This window comes from Lepidochelys olivacea (assembly GCF_965140295.1).
Source record: "Lepidochelys olivacea isolate rLepOli2 genome assembly, chromosome: 11".
NCBI lineage: Eukaryota > Metazoa > Chordata > Testudines > Cheloniidae > Lepidochelys > Lepidochelys olivacea.
This window is the reverse complement of record NC_140421.1, coordinates 21,939,033-21,966,073: the sequence shown is the minus strand read 5'-3', so window position 1 is coordinate 21,966,073 and position 27,041 is coordinate 21,939,033. Positions and strand designations below refer to the sequence as shown.

The following is a 27,041-nucleotide window of genomic DNA, read 5'->3' as shown; positions in this document are numbered from 1 at the left end:
AGCCAATGTCTAGGTGAGGAACCATATAAATGAGCAAATGGAAGATACCAAGGAGAGAGTTGTGTCCCAAAGCCCCTTCTGTCTCATGGAGTTAGGTGCCTAAGTCCGGCTGAAGGGAGATTGCTAGCACAGATAAGATACCTACAGTCAGTAATCCCTGAGCTGCCTGACTCCAGGACAAGCAATCATTTTGTATCTTGTGAGAATGTGTGCCTCTCTTGCCACAAAATGGCTAGACGAGGAGATGGTGGTTCTTACCTTACAGCAGCTCTTCAGAGATTTTGTGGGTTGCATTGCTGCCTAAAACTGGGATTTATGCGTCTAAGTGCCTTAGTGGATCTGAGTCTTGCCTTATCCTGCTGCTTCAGGAAGCAGCAGGATGCACTTTCCAGAGTGCGCAGCGCTGTCAACAGCTTATATGTAATTAGTCCAGGAATTTGGCTGTTCCCCTCAGATTAGCAGATCTGGGCCATATACTGCAGCATGGTAAGCATGTTAGCCAGGCCCCTCCTCATACTGAAGGAAGCACCAGTTCAGAATCATATTCTGCTTCTATGCAGGGGCTTTGTCAGATTTTTCTCAATACTGATACTAATAGCCTTTTGTTCCCTTGCAATTACTTATGCCACTGTTTCATACTGAACATGGTATATACTAATGGTAGTGAAGATTCAGAGATCAGATAGAGATATATCTAGAAAGATTAGCTTCCTTGTTGCTTTTAAGTAATTCCATTGAACATACTTTGTGGTACATCTGGACTTTGTCTTTGTCTTCTACTAGCACCTAGGAGCTCTAGTCGTGGATAAGGATCCTACTGTGCTAGGTGCTGTACAGACTCATAACAAAAGCAGAGTAAAAGTTAAGAAACATTTACATTAAATATTACCGAGTGGTAAACTCAATCACTATGGTGCATTCTCAGTCAAAAGAAAAAAAAACCAATGTGTTATATTTAAATATTTTTTTAAATATATAGCTAAGGTAACATAAATGCTACGTGTGTTTTGGAAAGATGGTAATAGGATGATCTGTCAACTAAACTTTTTGCTCATTTATTTTTTTAGAGCCCAGTGACAGACCTCCAGTTCTTCTGATTGCAAGCTCTGAAACTATTGAAGTATTATATCTTAATGGAAGTAAAGTTTCTACTCCAAACTCAGTGAAAGGAAATGGAATTAATACACTGGATTTTATATACAATAAGGACACAATTTGTTGGATTGAATCGAGAGAATCTTCAAGTCAGCTGAAATGTACCAAGATATCAAAAGCTGGGAGATTAACAGATGAATGGATAATAAACATTGCTCAGTATCTTCACAGTAAGTATTTTAATTTTTTTAGCGGGATTCCTTTAGCAGAATAATTTAAAATACCTGTCTTTCTAGCAAACTTTGTTTGCAGACTTAAAAACTCTTATTTTGGTGCTCAATGTTGCTGATATTTCAGGTTATTCTCTTGCTCTGCTTATGCATTAAACATTGAAAGGCACAGAAACATTTGGCTGCTTTGTTGCTGTTTCCCTCTCTAACGCATAGATACAGAGGCTTGAAAAAAGCTGAGAATTTTCACAGAGTCTAAGTGCACTGTGTGATCGGTATGATATTACAAAAAAAACAAAGCTAGCACAATGGAAGAAGAAACTTGAAAATGCCTTTTTTTCCTGAAATGTGTTGATAGCTAAAATTTGTTGAAAATGATTGTTTACTGCCAGATAAATAAGATGCTAATTAACAACATGTACATATAATTGTCACATTTACTGTAGATTAGTAGAGCTTCATTACTTTCAAACACTAGTAATATTTCCTTGTTTACCGGAAATGTCTCACTTTTGCACTAGGAAAATTTAGAGTCGCCCTCATGATGGGTCATCTCTCTGTGCAGTTTAACTAGCGTAGGAAGATTGTGCAATGCTAAACTTTAGAATGCCTCTGAATTGGAATGTCCATAATTTTGCCCTTTTTTTCTGAGAACCTTACTCAGTCTTCCCTTAAGTAGAGATGGCCCTGAGCCAGACGATTCTGATGTAGATTTTAAACTCCTTCGCCACCAAGTCTGGGAGTGTTTGGAAGAAAGGTTTGATTGGGACTACAATGAAGATGGGGCCAACTGAAAATGTGGCTACCGGTCCTAATGATTTCACAACTACTATTCAGATCACCAAGAAAAATATCCTTTTCAATGTATGCCTATAGGGTAAGGAACTTGATCCCTCTTACACATCCATCCATGCCCATCCTTTACTACTTTGAAAATCAATAACTTTTTTTAGTCAGAGGAATTTACTACTTTCACCACTGTCTGCCCTTCCGAGTGATCCTACATTTTCCCTCAGATACTAAGGCAACTTTGTATGTTTGAACTTGTTATTTTGTTTGGACTTCTATTGTGTATTTTTCACAGTTCTTTCTATTTTCACTACAAAATCCCAATTTTCTTGTCAGTAGGACTGGAGTAGGCACTTCCTAAATACCTTTTTTGTTCTTTTTATTGCATAAAAAGGAGAAAGGAATTAGCTGGGGTTCTTCACAAAATGAATGGTTTATATTTAACAGTGTGTCCCCTCATCCTCTAAACTCCATCATCAGAGCACAGTTTCAATGCACTATTGGGTCTTCCCCAATCCCCTTGTGTGCTTTTTTTCCCTTCTGTGCTCCCTATGCATAGAAAGATTTAACAGTTTGAATGCTGCAGGGTCTGCATTAGCAGATATGCTTTCAGAATCAGGGTTAAACTATGACTGGGAAATTAACATAGTGGCTCAAGTCAGTGAGCTAATCAGTTTTTGTAGGCACTGTATTTTCACACCAGTCTGTGGAAGCTCTGTTGTTGTTTTCTGAATATTTACATCTTTATATTTGGTCTAATTACTTTTGAATTGACATTTCCCTGGCTATGGCGTATGCTACAAAGGTTTGTTCTAACTTTTAGTTTAATCTTGACTCAGAAAACTATGTAGAAGTCTTATTCCCTTTCTCATTGGCAGGATAAAAGTAATCCACTTGGTGCTTCTAATCAAGCCAATCTCACGAGGTCCTAATTTCCCCTTGGAGTTACCTGAAACTGTATCCTACAAGGGAGAATAGGCCCTCTGATGGCTACAATCCACAGCCTCTGGAGAATTAAATTTTAGCATATCTCTCTCTCTGTCTCTGTCTCTCTCTCTCTCTCTCATACACACAATTCCTCTCATTTTTTCTCAGTGTTTACTTACTAAAAATTAATTCAGTTTCATTTTACAACCAATTAAGAATACCTCATTTGGCACGTTCATGTGTCAGCCAAGCCTAACAAATGGTCAAACCCATAGAATTCTTCAAAGAAAATATGAACAGTAGTTTTCCTACCACGGAAAAATGTTGCCTTAGTTTCTTTTGTTTGGTGTTTTAGCCAATAACAGGCCCAACAAAACAAAGGGCCACCCATGTGAAGTCTTTGTACAGAAAACAAAGAAAAATACTGGCCTTTGAAGTGCTTCTTTATCCCAGTCTTGCAAGGTATCTGTTTGCAATTAAGTGCTATTCTGGGAGAAAACATAAATTCACTGGTGGTAAAGTTTACATATGACACAAAAATTGGTGGAGTGATAAATAATGATGGAGACAGTTATATGGATTGACCTGGATTACTTGAATGAGATGGGCTCATTTGAATAATATCCTTTTTAATAAAGCCAAATGCAAGGTCCGACATCCAGGATTCTCTGTAACTTGAAGTCTTTAAATCAAGATTTGAGAATTTATGTAACTCAGCCAGAGTTATGGGCCCACTGCAGGAATGGGTGGATGGGGTTCTGGACCTGCAATGTGCAGGAGATCAGACTAGATGATCATGTGGTCCCTCCTGGCCTTAGAGTCTGGAAGGAACAATGGGGGAAGATCAAAGCGATTTTAGACACTTAGGCATTTACCTGCCACTGGGCTATGGAATATTCTGGGTTGGTTTCTCTCAGTGACTCCTGTTGAAGCTGTTCCACTTGTTATAACTAATTGAATAATCATGGGACCAAAGAAAGAGAGAGAGAGAGAGAGTGACTCCATAGCCCAGTGGATAGGGTATTCTTCTTGGATTTGGGAGACTTAAATTCAAGTCTCTGTTCTAATGACTGTTTAATTAATTACAAAGAATAGAACAGTTTCAACAGGAGATTGAAAGACAGACCCACCCTGGAATATTCCATAGTATAGTAGTTAAGGGACTTGCCTAAGAGATAGGAGATGTGACTTCAAATACTGCCCCAAATCAGGCAGAGGGTAGAATGGCACTTGGGCCTCCCACATCCTGGGTGAGTGTGCTAACCACTGGGCTAACAGTTGAAAGGAGGCACTGTCATTATGTGTGTAGGCTTCTTGGGTTTTTGTATGTGTGAAAAAGGACTTAGGTGCCTAACTTCCTTACAGGGGCATGGTGTAGGATACTCCACTTTCCTTGGCATTTCCTAGTGGCTAGCCAAGGCAGCTCCATGCTCAGCTCAGTGGCTGTGGATGCCCATTCTGAGGTGCTCATGTATTGTATAGGGAGCCTAACTCTGTATATTCCATTAGGCAGAAGAGCACCAATAGTTAGGCATTGCGATGCTGAGCCTAAGTCCTCTTTGTGGATCCAGTCCAAAGAGTGAGGGAACGTTTGTAAGTTGGAAGACTATATCCTGAAAAGCAGGAAAAGGACTTAGGGGTCATCACATGAGCTCCCGGAGGGATGCTGTACCTAAGAGTGTGAACACAATCCTTGGATATATAAGCAGGAAAATATCAAGCAGGAGAAGGGAGGTAGTAATACCTCTGTATGGCATTAGTAAGACAGTTTATAAAATACTGTCTCCAGTTCTAGTGTCAACACTTCAAAAAGAATGTTGACAACTTGAAAGAGTTCAGAAAAGAGCTACAAGAATTATTCTGGAAAATTTGCCTTATAGCAAGAAACTCAGACATGTGGTTTATCGATGAGAAAGTTAAAAGGTGACTTGTTCACAGTCTACAAGTACCTACCTACATGGGGGAAAAAATTCTTGTAGCAGACAGCTCTTTAATCTACCAGAAAAAAAGCATAGAGAGATTTGATGGCTTGAAACTGAAGCTAGACAAATTCAGACTACAAATGTGGTGCAATTTTTTAACTGTAAGGGTAATTAACCACTGGAATAATTTTCCAAGGGACATGGTGGATTATCCGTCACTTTAAGTCAAGGCAGGATATTTTGAGAAATTATATTCTAATCTCAAAATGAAGTTATGGGCTTGATACAGAAATTAATTTATGAGGTTCTTGCGCCTGTGTTACACAAAAGGTCAGACTAGATTTCATAATGGACCCTTCTGGCCTTAAAATCTATGAAGACCTCCATAAGAAGTCTATCTCTCAGCCTGGTTCCATCTGGCTGGAAGCATACAGCCCCCGTTTGATCCATCAGCACTGACAGGAGAGGGGAATTTCAGTCAACTCTCCACCTTTTGAACTCCTGTGGAAGTTAGCAACCTGGTTTTCCATCCCAAATCACAAAATACCACTTCAGACCTCTTCCTCTCCCTCAACAACTATATCCTTTCTCCAACAGGTATGTTCTCTGAATTAAATCCTGTAACTAAGTAGTGCTGGCCTTGGTGGCTATTTTCAAGTACCTATGTGGGAAAAAAATTCTGATGGTAGGTGGAATTAATCTTATTCTAGCAGAAAAAAAGCATAATGAGAGATAAAGGTACAGTGATAGACTAATAGTTTAATAGTTTTTCTAATAGTTTCAGTGTGTGTGTGTGTGTGTAAAAACACTACTTCTTACCAATGGCATCTCCCAGAGTTGGAGTTCAATTTATTTCCCTCTCCCTTCTCCTCCACGACAGCATGACTCTTGCAGCTGTAGAGACGTGTAAAGGAAGACAAAACATTTCCAAGTACAGAAGAGGTTTTTGTAAATGATAAATGAAAATAACATTTAACTTTTTGCTGCAGTCAGCACTTCTTTGCACATCGTTCCATGTACATTTATCTCAAAACAGGCATAACAGTCTGAGAACCATCCTATATCTGCAACATTTTAATATTTAAAATACTCTGATAAGATTATTCTGCTTGTAAAATATATCAGTGTTTTGAGCTTTGTTAGCAAGATTTTGTAAAATAGAATAATTGTGCATGCTATCAACATCTAAAACTAATAGACAATTAGTTTGGTGGGGATTTGAAATGTGACACTCTCTGAACATTTTACAAATGTGTTTTTATTATTACCAATTATAAGATTAATTTAATGTAAATAGTAGCATTTTTCTAGTGGGGAATTAAAGGAGGGGAAAAAACAAACACATGTTAAGGTATAAGATTCTGATTACATACAGACCTTGCCAAATAAAATATGTGTTTACTTAAGTCTTTGAAATACACATATTGGCTTAAACACTCTCTGCTGCTATTCTAAACTGAAGTTAAAATGTATGATAAATGAAAACAATCACCACCAAACTGTGGACATTTTTTCTTTCATTCTTCTTCTAAAGCTTATCTTGATTTTTACTTATAAATTCCCTAACTGTTTTATAGACATCTATCTCTGTGCTTTCCAAGCTGAGCTGTTCTTTCGCAGGGACGATTTAGGGAAATTCAGACAATCAACTTTGTGTCAATTAGACTAATTGACAGCAAGTTTAACGCTTATTTCTGAACACTCATTTATTACTTCAAATATTTTCTTATTACAAATAAGTGCTAAAACCTTAAGGTCTGATCCAAAGCCTATTGAAGTCAATGGATCTTGAATCAGGATCTTAAAAAGAATTCCTCCACCTCCTAAAATACTCTTTGAAAGGCTTTATAAGTGTCCAGACAGGTGATGATAGGAGTCTAGTGCCAGAAGACAACTTCGTCATGCTACACTTTTGCAAAATAGTTTGATAATTCCAAAAAGGATGCAGTAGAACTAATAAAAGAATAGCTGCCAAATTTCTAGTTTTTATAGAATCATAGAAATGTAAGGCTGGAAGTGACCTTGAGAGGCTAGCTTGCCCATTTCCCTGTGCTGATGAAGGACCAAGTATACCTATATCATCCCTGGCAGGTGTTTGTTTTCTCCAAAACCTTTTTCATACGGAAGAAGAATGAGCATGAGAAAAATATCTGATACTCCCAAGACATCCTTTGTTTGCTTACTTTGTAGTAAAAATATGACAATCTACTTTCTTTCTAACTTTGGGAAGAAGCACCCACAACTAGGAACTGGTATGCCAAATTTTAGCCCAAAGGAAAATTTAATTTCTAAGTCAGAATGTGATTAGACAGCAGGTCTTCAACAGAGAACCTGTGAGTCTTTAACAATAGAGGTGCTGCAATCATAGGCTTGATATTTCAAAAGTTTACCTGTGAGCATAGTGCTTAGCACCATTAGCTACCCTATTGATTTTAATGGGAGAACTGGTATTAGTGAGTGTAACTTTCCCAGTTAGTGTTTGCAGGACTTAGTCAATATTGCTGACTCCTGCAAATTTTTGTATTTGGCCCTTGTAGCAATTTTTGAGTGATGCCAAAATCTCTGGCCATCACATGATCTGGGGGAAGTAATGTAGAGAGAGAAGCTTCTTTAGTCTAGGGGACATTGCACTAAAGTGTAAACTCCAATACCATGCATTCTAGTCCTGGATGCTATTAATATTTCTGTGCACTTTATAACCCTTACTAAGATCCAAAGCCTAGTACTGCTCCACAGTAAGGCATAAGTATCAGTCACACTTCTGATAGATAACTGAGATCTTGCAAAAAATTCCCTGCAGGCAAAGGTGCCAGTGGAACCTAGTTCTCTAATATAACAAAAGCCTAATCTCATCTGTTTTTCCATATAGTCTTTTGTAAGAAATGTAGCAAATAACATGCTTCTGTTGTCCAGGCTTACCACACTGTTGAGAAGCTGGAAAACCCTAACGAAGGGGTTGTTGGATTTAAGAAGCCCTGGTATATAGGCAACTTAGAGTATGTCTACACTGACAAGTTTCTCTGCCACAAGTTATACCACTTTTATTAAAACGCTGGAATTAAACAGCTGCTGTGTGTCCACACTGTGCTCCTTGTGATGGTGGAGTGCATCCACATTAGCAGCTCCTGCAACAGCAAAGACAGCAATGCACTGTGGGGTAGCTATTGCACTGTGCAACTGGCCGCAGGGTGCTTTGGGAAGGGTTTGCAATGCCTCATGGGACAGGCACAGCCTCACATGATGCAGATTTCCCAATTCCATTGTTCCATGGGTGCACGCACACACACACACACACACACACACCCACACACACCCACACACCCTCCTCTGTGTTCAACAGCACGAGCATTCCACATTAATGGTTGCTTTGTGTCCCAGAGCAGAGCAGATCAGCACAGCACACAAGGGCTGTCAGAAATGGTGCTTTGAAAGGGGTGGGGCACATCTCTCCAGGGCAGCTGAGTTCAAAACAATGAGCAGAGCAGTCACTTGAGGCATTATGAGACAGATGCAGAGGCCAATTACGGCACAGAAAGCAATCAAGTGTCTACACTGGCAATAGAGGACTGGAGCCTCTGCGCAAATAGCCTTATGAGTCTCGTCGAGGTGGGTTTTTTGCAGCGCTGCAACTAGGAGTTTCTGTGCACAAAGCGGCTTGGCAGTGTGTACACGGCTGCAGTTTGAGCACAAAAAGCTGCTTTACTGCGCAGAAACTTGCCAGTGTAGACAAGCCCACAGAGAAGTGATGGAAATGACTAGCCCTGACATAAAGGTGACTGGGGAGCCCAAGAAGAGGGACAAAAGGATTTGTGAAATTCTGATAGGAAGATCAGCAAATGAATACCTGTTGCATAATAAATGGGAACCAACTAGTGGAAAATGTACATGGAAACTTAGTATTATGTTGAGGGGAAACTAACATATGAAACACTAGGTACAAAGGTGATTCTGTCTCTGGAGTGGGTGTTTGGGGCATTACTGATGAACTTTAGAGCCGGCTCACCAATTTGAATCCTGCCCAGTGTAACAAGGATTAATAACTGTTCCCATGTAATAGCAGCTTGGTAGCCCCTATAGGATATGCATTTGGTAACTCTGAGTTTCATCTCCCATGTCACAAACTGCCCACTGTGCTTTGCCTGAGACAATTACAAGCTCTACAGGACAGGGACTGTCTCTTACTAAGTGTTGGTACAGGATTCAGTACAATGGTGGTCCTGATCCCAGTTTAATGCTCTAGTGTGAGCCAAAATGGCCATACTCATGATAAATCTGTGAGAGTTGGTAACCCTGTGATTGTCACATACACTGGAGGTGAGAATTGGGAGTTCAAAAACCATATAGACTCACAAAATATTATTTAAATTTTTAATCTCATGATTTTAGGGTCTAATTTATTTTTTAATTTATTTTATTATATTTTTAACTTCTGGGATTGGGGACACTGCTGAATAGACCATAATGTAGGGCACTGGCACTGCACACAACTCCATTAAGCATCCGAGATAAAGTCCACTGAAGTCAGTGGAAAGATGCCCATTGACTTCAATGGATTTTGGATTAGGCCCTAAAATACTAAATAACTGAAGGTGCCCGTCAGTTATAATAATCAAGATTTTTTAAAATAATAATAATAATTAATAATAATTAATAAAAACCTCTTCCTTTGTTGTGAATCAGTTTGAACATAATAAACTTTGTTTTTGGTTATACAGTTTGTGATGTCAATGAATGGAGCATTCATTCTGAAATGGAAAATTTCAGTGTAATGGAAATCTTTTCAGTGGAGTAAATCATTTTTGGCAAAGTCAGTTTTAAGCTGTGTAATTTTCTCGGTTGGTTTGGAAACAAAGTGATTTAATGTTTGGAAGTAATTTAATGAGGGGAGTGGGGCAGGCATGTGCAAAGAGGTTGGGCTCTCCTGTCACTGCTTATAAGCCCTGTATTTTATCAACATGTCACAGAACAGATGCAGTATGCTATGGTGGGCTACGCAATCACCATGACAGTTCTTGAGTTGCTGATAAAGTTTGAATATTCTTTGCATGCATAATTACATAAAATCTCTGTCACACCATATAAGCAAAAATAATTAACTAATTGAAAAATGCTTCTATACCTGTCATCGTATATGGTTCCAGAGATTCTTTTTTGCCTTTTTTTCAACTTGTTTTCAAGCTATGCACCAGTACCTTATCTGCATAGTTAATTCCTTTATAAATAAAGTCCAGTGCTATTTCCATTTTAGTTCAGCAATATTCTTCCCAGGTTCACTTTCATTTTGAGAGTCTTTCAGGAAAGCAGCAGTTGCTCCTTGAGTCAGCCCAGCTGGCAGTATTACCCAGGATTATTTTCAAATGGGAAAAATAGCTGTCTGTAAAGTTAACTGAACTGCTTGAGGAAAGATGGACCAAATGAGATGAAGGCTCAGATTTTTAAAGGCATTTAGGTGTTGCTCTGGTAAGTATTGCAATGCTTTGTTGACCTAGGAACCTAAGAGTCTATCTACACAGCAGCTGGAAGGTGTGATTCCCAGCTCATGTAGACATGCACACACTAGCTCTGCTTGAGCTAGCCCCTAAAAGAAGCAGGAGGGCCCCAGTGATATGGGCTAGTCACCCGAATATGCACCCAAGAGTTGGGCAGGATTATATGCTGTACTTGGAACATCTTCAAGAGAAACTCATACCAGCATACCCATAGTTTAGTGGTCAGGGCACACTCCTGGAAGATGGGAGACCTCCGTTCCAGTCCCTGCTTCAAATAAGTCAGAGCAGGGATTTGGAAATATGTTGCCTTCATCCCAGGGGAGTGCCCTAATCCTTGTGTTATACAGTAGGAAGGCTGTGTCTCTCTCCTTTCTAGCAAGAAAGGGCTGACCTGGTTTACACACCTACATCTACACCTAGGAGACAGTTCACAACTGTGAATCCTAAGCAGAGGTAAGTGCATCCCTCTGGTTTGTCAGTTAGGCACCTAAATACCTTTGTGGATCTGGGCCTAAAGCCCCTCTCCTTTCCTCTCTTATAGACTCCTGGCTAATGTTGGCGGCTCCCAACTCACCTTGAGTGCTGCTGTGAGTCCCATTTTTAAAGTGCCTGATTCACCACATGAATTGTATAGGGAACCTGGGCTCCTAACTCAGGGCTGTGGATTCTATTCAGTGGCAGAGCACCTAAACATTAGGAATTGCAATGCTGAGCTTGAGTCCCCTTTGTGGATCTAGCCCTAAGGCCCAGATCCTTACGAGTGTTTAGGCACCTAACTCCCATTGATTTCAATCAAAGTTAGGCCCAGATCCTGAAAGATATTTAGGCATATAAGTGCCTAAATCACTTTTGAAAATGAGACTTAGGATTCTGCGCAATCTAGGCATTGCAACACTGACAGGAGCAATGCCTAAAATACCCGTACAAATCTGGGCCAAAGTGATTAAACTCAAATCATTAATATAAGTTTTATAAAAGTCTGTATACCTGTCATAATCCACACTCTATATTGCCTCAAATCAGCAGATCACCCTTCCTTTTTCTTATGTTAAACACAAAAAAACAAACAAACAAACACACTTGTACAGTCAGCAATTCTGTTTAGCTTTCACTAAGTTCCCTACATTTTCATAAGTGTTTGTAAAGTTTATCATTCATAAAAACAAAGTTAGATAGTTACTCTAGGCAGTGTTCAAATATGATTTCTTTATAAACTGTCACATTTAAAGTAGCCAAAAGGCTCAGTCCAAGAAACTACTGCTTCCATTTAGAAAGATACTGTGTGGTTAGGAACGCAGAGCTACTACAGTACCTCATTTCAATGGCTCCACTATGTTTTCAAAATAATAGAGAACATTAATATTGGGTGTTTCTCTCAGGGAAGTCTTACCACATAAGTCATTTAACTTTAGACTGGTCAAAACCCTTACAAATATAGGGCAAGATTATAATCAGCCCCCATATGAGGGTGCAAGAAGGAGAGATGGTGCAAGTATCCTCCTATTTCCCTTACACATCTGTGCAAGGGAGGGGCACCATGGCATTCTTTGCTTGCAGAGAAGCAAGGGTGGTCCAGTGGTTAGGAGAGTAGCCTGTGCTTCAGAAAGACCCAGGTTTAATTCCCTGGTCTTGCATAAACTCCCTGTATGACTTTGAGTAAGTAACTTAGTCTTTAGTTTCTCAGTTCCCCATCTATAAAATGAGGATAATAGCAGTTCTATACCTCACAGGGTTGTTGTGAAGATAAACACATCAAAGATGATAAGGTGCTGCACTGATCTGCGCTGTCTATGTACAAGTAGATAGAACTCCACAAGGCTGCTGGCACTAGCCTCACTTAGGTGATCAGAAAGGGGTGGTATGGGAACAGACACTGTGCCTTTCAAAAGCTGCAGTCCAGAGAGTTTCGGTTAAGAATTATACTTCTCTGAAACTACAATTGCCATAGAACATTTTAGATGGTCTATTTTGGGCTCTATGGTTTAATATTTGTCAGCATTCCATTTATGATAGGTGCATTAATAAATCATTAAGGGTCAGATCCTATCACTCTTATTCAAATTGAGAAATACCTTAACCATGGGAATGCTTGTGGAATAAGGTGCATTTCAATGTAAGGGTGGTAGAATCAAGCCATAATTAAGATTCATCCAAGCATTTTGCTCCTGTTGGACTTTTTTTTTTCCAGGAAGGGGAACAGAAATAACTGGTGCATCGGTCTAAAATGTCCCCTATTATTATTTATTATTATTATTATTATTATTATTTATTTATTAATTACTTGCATTATAGTAGTGGTTTGATGCTCCAGCTAGGCCTGAGTATTGTGTACAAACATATGTCTGCCTGGAAAAAACAATGCCTGTCTTACTACCTTCATTTAAGATAAAATAGAACAAATAGATGAAACAAATAAATGGGACAGAGAGGAGAGGGGGAGGGTGGGATAACGGTAATATAAGCATTTTTTTTTATCACAAACTAGCTATGTCCGCAGTTTTTAGGTACAGACAGTTTTGTTTGTTTTTGTTCAATCCACACCATGATGTGGGGAATCTTGGAGCTTAGTGACATTAGATGTGCATGTTATCTCATGTTTTTGGGTGGCTGGCAGGAACACCACTTTGGTAGAGCCATCTGTTAGTGCAGTATTAATTGTTCTGTGTTATAGAAATAGATATACCTCAGTGTGATTATGGCCTTAATTATTTCCAGAAACCTTTATAATTGTGTGAAACAATTTGTATTTTTTTTTTTTGAGGAAGGGAGAGAGCTAGAAAAAAATTAATGTATGGTGTTTTAACTATAAATAAGTAACTATCCTCCTTCCTTAGTAATCTGAAGAGATAAATACAGTCTGTTAAAACACTTGGTGTGATTTTGTTTTTATAGTGAGTGAAATACTGAGCTAGCTACTTTAACTGATTGACTATATAGTGTGTCTATTTATAATCAAGATGATTTTTTTTTAAATATTCCTGCTAATAGTATCAATCAGATGTGATTTAAATTAGGCTGACATTTGTTTTTTAGTAGATTTCCGGTGTATTCTGCACCAATGCTTCAACAAAATACACTTTCTCAAGTGTCAGCAAACTGGAAAAGTGTTGCACTATAGGCCTTTGTTTCTTCTTTAGCCTATTATGTTAGAAAGAGAGAGAGAGAGAGAGAATGTCACTCTTGCTCAGAACTCTTCATTTCTTCTTTTGCCTTAATATGTTACAGAGACAGAAACTCATGCTTATAACTCTTCATAATATCTACATTATGAAAAATACATAACATTTTTCATTTGGAAAGATCAGAAATGCTGATCAGTAAAGACAAATATTAGTTTTTGGGAATGTTTAAGTTAATTGAATCTAATACTTCCATTTGGGAAAAGAAACAAAGCTTTAATTCCCAATGCTAGTGTAGCCACCAGTTTTTGTATTTAATATCAGCAAGTCCATATACTGTTCAGAGCAAAAACGTTGGCATGCTTGTTTATGGGCTCAATATACAGCCTGTGAAATTAAGGCATATATCTTAGTTATGCTGATTCAACTGGGTGAATAAAGTGTAAATATTGCAAAGATTTTGTAAATATTATAAAGATGCAAATATTGTGTATCAGTGTTGTTTCTTTTGTGATCCTCTCCTGGTACAATAAACCCTTAAACGTGAATTCACTTTTAAAAAGCTGACTATAATAAGTAACTTTTATATTATCCCTTGAGAAGCATATCTGAGAGGCCTGTGCTCACCTACTATATTAAAATATTCTAACTTTTTTCCCCTAAGTCATTTTCCTTAATAACTTTTTTACTATAAAAGTAAATCCATGTTTTATTAAAATATTTTATTCATCTTTAAAATTTTAATTATCTGCTGTTTGGCATCTTTATGGGAAAACATTAAAGTGGCAGTATTATTTTCAAGAAAGGAAGACTATTTTTATGACGTTCATGACACAGAAAGAAGGCAGTGTTCTGATGAGAAGGTGGAAGGCCAGACTCTCCCGCCTTTGAGGAAGGCCAATTAGAATAACCAACTGTGGTAAACTAACACAGCCATGTCATGTTCTCCTCAACAGTTCCTTCCTCTTAAGTCCACATGCTTGATGAGACAGCTATTGATGCTAAATTATGCTGTAATTTTCAGGTTAACTGCCCATGATTTAACTGCTTTGAAGTAAATAACCAGTTCTGATTTACTGTCTCAACAGATTTATAAAAAGCTTTTTGAATGTGCAGTTTAAAAAAAAGATTGTTATAGCTCTACACCTCTATAAATCTGCCTTTATTGTTCAGCATAGATGCCAGGCTGCTCGGATCCCATTACAAGTTTACAATCATTTGGCAACACACTTGAAACTCACTAAAGCAGAAATTAGAGATGTGTTGGTTTTCCACTGTTCACATTTGTTTTTGACGTGAGATTGGCAGCAGAAAATTCACTCCCTACAAAAATATTTAGCCCTTGGGATTACCTTATTTCACTGTGTTGGCAAGTTTCGCATCCCCCACCCGCCATGTCATATTGTAAAACACAGTTCATTTACAGAGCTTCATGGCAAAAGAGGTGAAAAATGAGGCATAAAAGAAAATGGTTCCATTTTTGCTCATTCCAGAAACCTGATTTTTTGAAAGGTAGACAGCATTTCACAGCATGAATAAACTTAAAAATATGCTTAAAAATAAGGCCCAGATTCTGCTATCCTATTGTAAAACTCATGACCCAGGGACAAAGTTGATGGGAACTGAGAGGTGAACCTTGTTAAGCTTCCTTGTAATGCTTCTCTTAGGCAGATGGCTTTGGCAGGAAAAGTGACTTCTAAATCATGCAGATCCCAGGAATCAATGATGAAAGAAAGCTGCTGCCCCACTATAAAGTGGCCCCTGTGCAGTGATGGCTGAGCACCTTCTGCTCAGACAACATCTTTCATGGTATGTCCATGCAAATATTTCTCTACAAAGAAGGGGGAGATATGAATTGACACTTGAAGCAGTATTGACTCCTTCACAGGTATATTCTTCGATAGTTGCGAGGCTCATACTGTATTTGTTAGCTGTAGTTCATTCTATGCTAGTCTCCACAAATTGGTAAGAGGCATGCTAGTATGGAATGAACCACTGCACAGGGGCCACTTCATAGTGGGGCTGCAGCTTTCTTTTATCATTCATCCCTGGGATCTGCATGATTTAGAAGTCACTTTTCCTGCCAAAGCCTTGTGCCTAAGAGAAGCATTACAAGGAAGCTTAACAACGTTCACCTGGTAAGGCTTCTCCAGAGTTAAAGAAAGTGTGCAGAGCACCCGTTCCTTCAATTTTGTGCAACCAACCTAGTTATACAGATATCTGCTCTCCTATAGTTGTGTTAACAGAAGTAAGTGTATTGGCTTGATTGGCCAGATTCTTCTTTCAGTTATACGGATGCTAGTCTGTGGAAGTGAGTACCTAAGTGACACCATAGGCCAGAGAGTGGAATCTTTACTCATCTTGGTGATCACTTAGGAGAGGTCCCTTTGAAGTCAATGGAACTATGCTTGTCAGTAAATATTCAAAATAAGAGTTCTAAAATTGGGCCTCGTGGTATTACTAAATTGATCACACCATAGGCAGGATAAAAATTCCCATGTTAATCTAAAGGCTAAACTCAGAATTTTCAAGTCTGTGCGCCTAAAATTAGTTTCCTAATTCCATATTTAGGAACCTAAATATAAAGCATGTTTTTCAAAGGTGCTTGCAGCTCCCACTCATTTCAGCAGGACTTGCATATGTTCATCACTTTTTTAAAATCTGGCTATTTTTATTTAGGAGCCTAAGTATAGGTTAGGATCCTAACTTTAAATTCTTAGGTTTGAACATTTTAACCTAAAACTCTCCCCTCCCTCCCACAAAAAATGATTTTTTAAAAATAAGTGCCTCTTAGTAGACTGTAGGGTTGAACAGAATACATATATAATGCCTTTAAAATGTATTCTAACCCAATTTTTTGAAATTTAAATTCCCTGTTGTTTAGGGAACAAGGTCACTGTACAATGTCATTTCATTTGAGAAATTTAGGGTGAAGGTTCATGAAGCTCTGAAGAATGGTGGTTTAAATTTGATTTATTAGACTTTTCCAAACTTTTTACAAATACAAATTGAAACAAAGTGATGTTCTGGAAAAGCTGCTTCCTCAAAAAGAATAAATATTTGGGGCTGATTCCTCAGAAGAAAATGGATGGATACTTCTCATCAGTTTTTGTTTGTTTGTTTGTTTGAAATAAATTTGACTTAATAATACTCATGGCATATTTGTCAGAAGCTCAGTATGTATAAATGAGTTTGATTAATCTAAGTAATGTTTTGCAAATGGTGCAGGATTGATAATTATGGAATATGGCTATCCAGAGAAGAGGCACAGCATAGGGCAATGCCTGTCTAGTCTGCCTCGCAGCATCATGTCAGTGTGTATCAACTATTAAATAGTTGGTGGGATCGATGCTAGATGTCTCTTGGATCCGGAAAAAAAACAGAGGCTCATTTCCTTTAACAAGGACCTGTCTTTTTTAATAAGATGCATTTAAAAATATATCTTGAGAGGTGAAATTTGAAGGCAGTAACATAAAGCCACCAACCAAATTGCTGTGTCTTGCCCTCCTCCTGAATTAAATTATTTATTCCTTTTGCACATACATTCTTTTGTCTCTTTCTTTAAATATAGATACTAATATCCCCAGAACTCTCACTGTTGTATTGTGAGTCTTGCAGTATTTGATGTATTTCTGCTGGAATCTCAACTTTCATTGTTGGGGTGGGGTGGGGGACGAGGTTTACAGCCTTATCAGTTATGGAGAAAAATTTGAAAGAAACAAGAGCACTATAAAGGCTCAGAAACTAGAAGGTAAGAACCCAGATTTTATTATTATTTAAGATTGTCATGATTTTTAAGCCATCTCATGACTTTCAGAAGCCTGACTTCTTTAAACATTGTGGGCGGGTGATACTGCCTTCAGCAGAATCTACTCATGTCACATTATTGTAATTAACCTTTTGCCTCCTTATTAGACATTGTTAACTCCCACTGTGGAATGCAGTCACCAGAGGGCTCCATTATCCCTCCTGTTTGGGAAAGAGCAGTACTTACAGAGGGCAGGGGACCTATCCCTGAAGCGACTAGAGTGGGAAGCTGTGGGACAGCAGCCTGGGAGGTGGCTATGGGGAAAAAAGCTGGGCAGTTTGGGATCTGGGACTGAAAGATGAAGAGCTGGGCTGGGAAGCAGCTTGTTGCTGGCAGAGTGGCCAGCAGTAGTTGTGCCAGGCTTAGACTTCAGAGTAGACTGCAAACACGAAGCTGTGCAAACAGGTCTGAACAAGAAGGACCGAAGTCTGGCTAGTGGATGATGGCCTCCTGAAGAGGAGAGACCTCCAGTAAGTATCCATTGCATTAAGCCTGAGCAGTGGTAGCACCAGCGTTTTCTGGGTGTGGGCTAGACAGAAAATTGTTGTGGGGGGGGGCTGTGCTCCTGTTCCCCAGGAGGCCTTGCCTCTTTCCGTAGCCCAGCCCCCTGTTCCTCCTAAATTCCAGCCCTGCCTCCTCCTCTTCTCATCCCCACCCCAAGAGCCTGCCTCCTGGTTGGGGATGTGGTTGCCCCTCAGCTATCCACCATGCTACGACTGCTCAGAGCTTAGAAATAGCCACCAGGATGGGGGGACCTAGCTCCGGGGCCGGCAGAGCCCTTGAAGAGCAGCAACCAAAGGAGGCATGGCCCAGAAGCCTGGGTAGGTCAGTCCGTACAGCTGTGGGGAGCCCCAGATCCTCTACCTATTCTGAGTGGCATGCCCTGGCAGGCGTGGACACAGCCCGGGGGCTGCTCTTGGGGACCCCAATGCCCCACCTAATCTAACTCCAGCACTCCTTCTTGTGGCACTGCTGTCACCTTCAGAGCTGTGCAGCCAGAGAGCAGCCGCTGCTACAGGGTGGCTATGGCAAATTTTGTGGTGGTAATAGCCATTGCTAGGCCACCCCATAGTGTCACCCTGAGTCTGAGGAGCCTTACTTCATACCCCTGTAGAAAATTTTGACTCTTTGGTCTAATATTTTGACCAAAACCTGAATATTTTTGGCTTAAAACTGAAATATTTCAATTGAAGCTGGCAATGTGGTTCCTCTTGGGACTTGTAGTTTGCATACCTCATGCTCCTGCTTTCCTCTCTGGCTGGAGTACGTCTCATGGTGAGGGGAGGATAGTACCTCAGAGGAGTCCCTTGCCCTGGCGGGGAGGGATAGCTCAGTGGTTTGAGCATTGGCCTGCTAAACCCAGGGTTGTGAGCTCAATCCTTGAGGGGGCCATTTAGGGATCTGGGGCAAATATTGGGGATTAGTCCTGCTTTGAGCCGGGGGTTGGACAAGATGATCTCCTGAGGTCCCTTCCAACTCTGATATTCTATGATTCTATGTAATCCAACAAGGGAGCCTGGGTCCTAGAGAAAATGGAAACGCCTGAGGCATCTGAACTACAACTTCTGTGAGGCCCTGGGGGGCCAGTATTGAATTTAGATATTTTGATTTGCATTTTTTGATGAAACATCAACATTTTCCAATCAAAGCAGACAATTATAGTGAAAAAATGTGTTTAACCAAAACCCGATTTTCTATAAAAAAAAAAAAAGTTACAAGAGAAAATTCTTGACCAGTGCTACTCTTTATATACAGACATTTACACGTGAACAGCACTATTGACTTACTAACATTCTATAGCTTCCTCATTTGATTCTCATAATGAACACTCTATTACCCCCACCAGGAACTGCACACAAATTGAAAATTCAAAACATAAAATCAACTACTATATTAAACTGGCCAAAAACCAGATTTTGTTTGTGAATTCCTTCCCGCTCCCAAAATCAGTACAAAAGATCTACAGTAGAACCTTAGAGTTACAAACACCAGAATTATGAACTGACCAGTCAACCACACAGCCCATTTGGACCTGGAAGTACACAATGAGGCAGTAGCCAAGACAAAAAACAACCAACCCAAATACAGTACACTACTGTATAAATATAAAATACTAAAATAAAAGGGGAAAGCAGCATTTTTCTTCTGCATAGTAAAGTTTCAAAGCTGTATTAAGTCAATGTTCAGTCGCAAACTTTTGAAAGAACAACCATAATGTTTTGTTCAGAGTTATGAATATTTCAGTGTTACGAACAACCTCCATTCCCAAGGTGCTTGTAACTCTGAGGTTCTACTGTTTACTAAACTCCCATATAAAACGGTTATTTCTTTAAAAACATGTGCTAGAGTTTTATTTGGCGCAGCAGGAGGAAGAGTCACCATCTACAAAATTACATTTCACAGGCTTTAGGAAAAAAACAACATGTTTTGGGTTTGTTGGCTTGTCTTTGGTTTTTGCTTATATTTTTGGCAAAAAGAAATTATATTATCCTTCAAAATATTTAGGTACAAACTTCCATAATCTATGTTCTGGAAAAGAACCTATATCTAAATATATATGGATTAATGGAAATAAATCTAACCACAATCCCAAAATGAAACAGAAGATTCACAGTTCTGGTGTCAAGGAAGCTCTTATACTATAGCTGATATGAAAAATCACTTTGATGGCATTAGAGCTATGAAAGAAAATGATCTTTAAGTGTTAAAAACATTAATCAAGGACACATTTCCCTTGATAATTGCCATGTAGATTGTTGCTCCTGTCAGCGTTTAGTGGATCCTCAGATAGCACTCACAACATACAGTGTTCTGAGGTAGGAAATCCCCTGAGCCAGTGATGGGTAACCTGTGGCCCGCAGACTGCACACAGCTCCTCAGGGTAATCGCTGGCAGGCCGTGAGATAGTGTTTACATTCACTGTCTGCAGGCATGGCCACCTGTAGCTCCCAGTAGCTGTGGTTTGCCGTTCCTGGCCAATGGGAGCTGCGGGAAGCAGCGGCCAGCATGTCCCTGCAGCCCGCAACACTTCCCACAGCTCCCATTGGCTGGGAACGGTGAACCGCCACCACTGGGAGCTGTGGGTGGCCAAGCCTGTGGACGGTCACTGTAAACACTGTCTTGTGGCCTGCCAGCAGTTTACCCTGACAGGCTGCGTGCAACTCGCGGACCACAGTTTACCCACCACTGCCCTAAGCACTTTTTGAGGTTTTAGAAGCTTGATTTTCTATCTTAAAAATTTACAGAGGGTTTGAATTTATTACTCAGAAAGAGAAAGAGAATGTGCCCATTTCTGAGGAATTGTTAGCTTTGTTTAGTTTGGAATACATCAAAAAAACCTTGCAAAAATCTTATTTGCCCACCAAAAACTGCACGAGGACTATGTGCCCTTCTGCAGGATTTCTTAATCTCTGTTATATCATTTGGCCCCGGTACCAAAAATACATAGGCCTCTTCATATGTCAAGAAAAAATGGACTTTGTGCTAAAACATTTGGACAGAGACAATTTGTTAGTTTTCTTACTTGCAGTGGCAAAATCAAAGCCCTCTATGCAATATTTAGTGCACTGGATATTTTTGCTTTTACTGAGTCCTTCATGACAATAAAGTACCAATAAAAAGATATAGAGTAATTTTTTTTCCATTTCCTGTGAGCTCACACTTCCTTTTGAAAGTCTTATTTCTAATGGAAATTAGTATGTTTATATTAAGAGCAATGCATGCACTATAAAAGACTATACATGTTTACAAACAATTGGAATTAAAAACACACAATATGTAACATGAAATGTAAGCTATTTTAGAGTTCTGATGACATCAGGATAACCTGGGGAATTACAGACCAGTCATCTTAACTTCTGTACCTGGAAAGACAATGAAGCATATAATTAAGCAATCAATTTGCAAACATCTAGAAGATGCTAAGTAACAGCATGGATTTGTCAAGAACAAATCATATCAAACCAACCTGATAGCTTTCTTTGACAGGGTTACAAGCCTTATCTTGTGGTAGATGTGGTATATCTTGACTTTAGTAAAGCTTTTGATACTGTCTCATATGATATTCTCATAAACAAACTAGGGAAATGCAACCTAGATGGAGCTTGACATAATTATAAAGGGAAGGGTAACAACCTTCCTGTACACAGTACTATAAAATCCCTCCTAGCCAGAGGCACAAAATCTTTTTACCAGTAAAGGGTTAAGAAGCTCAGGTAACCTGGCTGGCACCTGACCAAAAGGACCAATAAGGGGACAAGGTACTTTCAAATCGGGGCGGGGCAGGGAAGGGAAGGTTTTGGTCTGTCTGTTCTGTGTGCTTGCTGGACACAGATCAAGGAAGCAAGCAATCCAATTCCATTAGAATCAGTAAGTACTAGCAAGGGAACGTGTTAGCTTATTTTTGTTTTGGCTTGTGATTTTCTCTGTGCTGAGAGGAAGGTGTATTACTAGTTTTCTTTTTGTAACTTTAAAGTTTGGCCCAGAAGAAAATCCTCTGTGTTTTTAAATCTGATTGCCCTGTAAGATTAGCTTCCATTCTAATTTTACAGAGGTGCTTCTTTTACCTTTTTTCTTTCTAATAAAGTTCTATTTCTTTTAAAATCTGATGGGGGGGTGTGTGTCCTAAAAAAAACAACCCAAGGTTGGTCTGTGCTCATCTTGTTTATTCTCAAGTCTCCCCAGGAAAGGGGGTTTGGCGGGAGTAGGAACTCCAAGTGGTCCTTTCCCTGAGTTTGTCTAAATCACTTGGTGGTGGCAGCATTACCTAATCCAAGGTACAAGGGAAAATTTGTGCCTTGGGGAGTGTTTAACCTAAGTTGGTAGAAATAAGATTAGGTGATCTCTCATGTGGGTCCCCACATCTGTACCCTAGAGTTCTGAGTGGGGAGGAAACCCTGACAGAGCTACTATAAGGTGGGTGCATAACTGGTTGGAAAACCATTCCCTGAGATTAGTTATCAGCGGTTCACAGACATTCTGGAAGGGCATAACAGGTGAGGTCCCGCACCGATCTGTTCTGGTTCCAGTTCTGTTCAATATCTTCATCAATGATTTAGATAATGGAATAGAGAGTACACTTACAAAGTTTGTGGATGATAGCAAGCTGGGAGGGATTGCAAGTGCTTTAGAGAATAGGATTATAATTCAGAATGATCTGGACAAACCGGAGAAATTCAATAAGGACAAATACAATTACTTCATTTAGGAAGGAACAATCAGTTGCACACATACAAAATGGGAAATTACTGCCTAGAAAGGAGTACTGCAGAAAGGGATCTGGGGGTCATAGTGGACCACAAGCTTAATATGAGTCAACAGTGTAACACTGTGGCAAAAAAAGTGAACATCATTCTGGAATGTATTACCAGAAGTGTTGTAAGCAAGACACGAGAAATAATTCTTCCGCTCTACTCCACGCTGATTAGGCCTCAGCTGGAGTATTGTGTCCAGTTCTGGGCACCACATTTCAGAAAAGATGTGGACAAATTGGAGAGGGTCCAGAGAAGAGCAACAGAAATTATTAAAGGTCTAGAAAACATGACCTATGAGGGAAGATTTTAAAAAATGGACAAAATTGTTTAGTCTGGAAAAAAAGACTTGAGTCTTCAAGTACATAAAAGGTTGTTACAAGGAGGAGGGATAAAAAATGTTGTTCTTAACCTCTGAGGATAGGAAAAGACACAATGGGCTTAAATTGCAGCAAGTGAGATTTATGTTGGACATTAGGAAAAACTTCCAGTCAGGGTTGTTAAGCACTAGAAAAAATTGCCTAGGGAGATTGTGGAATCTTCATCATTGGAGATTTTTCAAAGCAGGTTAGACAAACACCTGTCAGGGATGGTCTAGATAATACTTAGTCCTGCCGTGAGTGCAGGGGACTGGACTAGATGGCCTCTCGAGGCCCCTTCCAGTTCTATGATTCTATGATAAACTGTGCAAGTAATAAATCGCAATATCTGCACAACCCTTTCATATCCTTACAGTCCAATATTTCACACTAGTTTACACAACAGTCATCTCTCTCTCAATAAAGTTATCATAATGTGGTAATAAATACACTTTGAGCCAAAATTTGCCCTCACCTATATTCATGAACTTCAATAATATTTTGAATATAAGAAATGTCTGTTGTACTATTCTTTCAAGAGTCCTTCATAGGAAATTGAGTGTATTTGTTTCTGGAGAGTGAAAAAGCAAGGATGATTTTTTTTTCAGAAAATTTCTAGGAAAAGTGTCTTTACCATTAAAAAGGAAAGAAATTTCAGGTATGTATGTCCAAATATAGATGCCTTCAGTGGAAAGACTTTCCTTTTTGGAGCTATCTGAAGCTGTGCACCTGGGGTATGCAACTGGAAAAAATGTTTAATTACGTAAAAAAGGTGTATGTGATAATCATTCTGTAGAGAAGTAGGCGTTAATCTATACATTTAGACTCATGCTGTTGAACCTACTTAGTAATTTCTTTAGTACAAAGTATGTTCTCAAATATATTTAAAAACAAGACAGCAGCCCTAAAAGGTAACTAAAAGGCAACTTGCATGGTAACTACAGAGCTGAAGAATTAAAAGTGGCTTAATGTGACTTTTAGTTCTTTGGTGATAGCAAAATTGAAGAGATTAAAAGCCTCAGTCATAAAAAAATGCATCTACTAGTTAAGAGGCTTTTTAATGTATTTAATAAAGTGTGTAATTAAGTTTTTTGAGTTAGGTGAATTTTGGTAATTCATTACAACTTTTTTCTCTTGTGAGCAATTTACCAGCTATAATTTACAAACAGGGCATGTAGCACAAAAAAGTAGACAAAAGACAAAAAGAGCAACCGATCCATCAACACACAAAATACACAACATATGTTTGTAGATATTAAATGCAGTTGCTAAAGTGCACTGAATTTCCAGGTTGCTATTAGATAGAAGTGATATAATGACCCAGAGAGTTTATATTAGAAGGTGCATAGTTCAGCAGAGAGGAGACGTTGTACAGTGGGAGATTTCTTACTCTTTTCCGGCAGCTGCACTCTGAGGAGGCATGTGTGCATGTGGCTCTTCTGAAAATTTTCCTCCCCTATTGATACTGTGTGATTATGCCTTCTTTGTTTTCAATGTGTCCTCAGAGTAACACATTTATGTGTGTGAATGCAGCCTTGTTATTATCTTCCTCTGATTTCTGCCCCCTCCTCTCCTATAAAACTTCCCACTCTCAAAAACCCATATCCACAGCTCCTCCAATAATAACCAGCTTCCCTGCTATAGCATTATTTTTTTAAGGTGTGCCAGGTACATTGCTAAATGTAGTGGATTCTGGGTTCAAGAGCTTGCATCTCCAGCAGCCAAATGTCAACAAAGTTGCTGCTCTTCACCCCCGTCTGTCTCTCTCTGACTCCAAAGTGAGAGGCCGCAAAGGAGGGGAGATGGTGGAGAAAGCAACTTTGGGTGCAAGGACAGTTACCATGATGTCCCGGATCTGTCCCACCCTCACTACTGACCTACTGAATTGAATGGGGCTGGCACATGCAGCTAGTGACTCCCTATAAGCTGTCTGTCTGCTTTCAGCTGCTCCAGTCAGCAGCCAATGACTACTGCAGTAGCTTACAAAGAACAGCTTCTTCTAGTCCTGATGTAGACAGCAACAGACTGCTCCTCAGAGAAACAGAGCCGAATGGTAAATGAAAGGGAAGGGTTCTTTCGGCAGTTAGGGGAGAGAGAGTGCAGCAATTGGAGAGCAGCAGAGGGCAGCAGTTAGGTAATGGGACACCAGTGGAGAAGCCACTGGATGGGGGCAAAGATTAATTTCCCTTTTTTTTTTATTCAGACATTTCAGACTGTGTATCCAGAGTTAGAGTCATTTTAAAATAAAGGAACATTTTGTGTCCTACCTAGTAGCTCTTAGAGTATGACATGAGCTCTGCAGAGGACCTAACCCTTTGCACAGGCTCTCCCATCTGTCACTGACCCTTCGGAAGTGTGGTGTAAAATAACTTAAATGACAACAAAACATAAACCTTTGCATAAGCATTGTCCGAAAACTAGGTGCTTCTAGGACCTCCCTGAAGGACTTCTATAACTCAGAGCCGAGTTGCCTTTGCCCCGCAGAGCATCTCCATTCTCTTTTATATCCTGACAAGGTCGACTGCCTGCATCAGCAATCATTACTCTGCATGTCTGTGGAAGGTTTTAGTGCCCAAGTTTAGGGCTTCCCCATAGAGAATCCCTGTATTGCTTTGGAGAGTCCTCTAATCTGTCCACCTGTTACATATGGCTTTTGCAACTGGAACCTCTGCTCTTGCACAGCTCCTCACAGGGGCTCCATATTGTGGAAGGAAGGGCATGAAAATAAATGCTAACAGCCCTCAGTGTTTGTTCTACTCTATTGCTTGGCATCTCTTGGATTCTCAAGCAGCCTCAACTGTGACCATTTCTTTCTGATGTGGAATTTGCTACATTATCCATGTTGTTTTAACCTCTAGCCTTCACTATAAAATGGCCATCTATTGCCATTTCTTGTGAAATGTGAATGAGTAGAGCTGATCACAAAACAGGAAAACTTATCACGAACATTTCCATGAAAGATTGCCCCCCCTTTTTTTTTTGTTAATTTCTTGATTTTTTTTGACTAGCTGTGTTAAGATATATGCAAGTATTATTTAAAAGCTATTTTTAATAAAGGAAAAAACATCTACTTGTCCATGCATTACCTAATTTACCTGGAGAAGTCACATCCATAGGAAATAATTGTTGCCAATTATTTAATAACTTTTTAAAAATAGGATTAAGTAATCATATAACTATATAATACCACAGTTACTCAAGTGAATATAAAATTACAAAGGGCAACATTTTCAAAAGTGCTTCAGTGATTTAGAAGACTAAATTCCATTTTCAGAATTGACTTAGGAACTTAGAATCCTAATTTTCATTCTCAGTAAATGGGACTTGTGCTTCTAAGTGCCTAAAACTTACTTCAGAAAATGGGATTTAGGCACTTTTGAAAATTGTACATAAAGGCTCCAATATCTATCTATAGAGTGAAATCCTGACCCCATTGAAGTCAGTGGGAGTTTTGTCATTGATTTCAGTGGGGCCAGGATTTCACTCATATTTTTCATTGCATATGCTATATCCTACATGGAGTAAGAAAAATAGCCCCTTCTTTCCCCTGGTATATAACATTTAGGTACCCTCAGGAGGTTTAGGTCTTCCTCTAATGCATCTGCCATTGGCCACTACTGGAGGCAATATACTGGACTAGATGGAACAGTCCTCTGTTCTCAAATGGTAATTCTTATGTCCCTATAATACTTGTCCTCATAAGGAGAGGGGTATAATATCAGCTTTGAATTAAAAGGAAAATAAGTATTAGGTGGAGAGAGAAGATGTGAGTAGAAGTGAGAGCAGTGAACTGTGCAATGTGATGGCTGTAATGGAATACAGCCAATGTTTGTTCCTGATGTTTTATTGAATAAAGTCTTGTATATATTATCAGTCCTTCAAAAGATAATACAAGTTTCTTCATGTCTATTTTAAGTATTTCAGCAAATGCATATTTCATAAACCTCCACTTATTGCCACAGACTCAAATTGTTTTCAATTTGTCTGTCTGAGTCAAGTTCATATTACATACCCTGATACAGTAAATAGATTTATGGTGAACAGTTGAACATCT

At 39.3% G+C, this 27,041-nt stretch overlaps 1 protein-coding gene across 1 annotated transcript in view; it reads left to right on the top strand.

Annotated features, from left to right (window-relative positions):
* LRP1B (LDL receptor related protein 1B) overlaps nt 1-27,041 on the top strand; it is a gene marked incomplete at its 5' end in the record, with an annotated part of 885,246 nt that overhangs the window by 172,724 nt on the left and 685,481 nt on the right. The window contains one exon of the mRNA XM_084642729.1: nt 1,068-1,325. Coding sequence (XP_084498855.1) covers nt 1,068-1,325 — 258 coding nt within the window. The remainder of the gene's footprint in view (nt 1-1,067; nt 1,326-27,041) is intronic.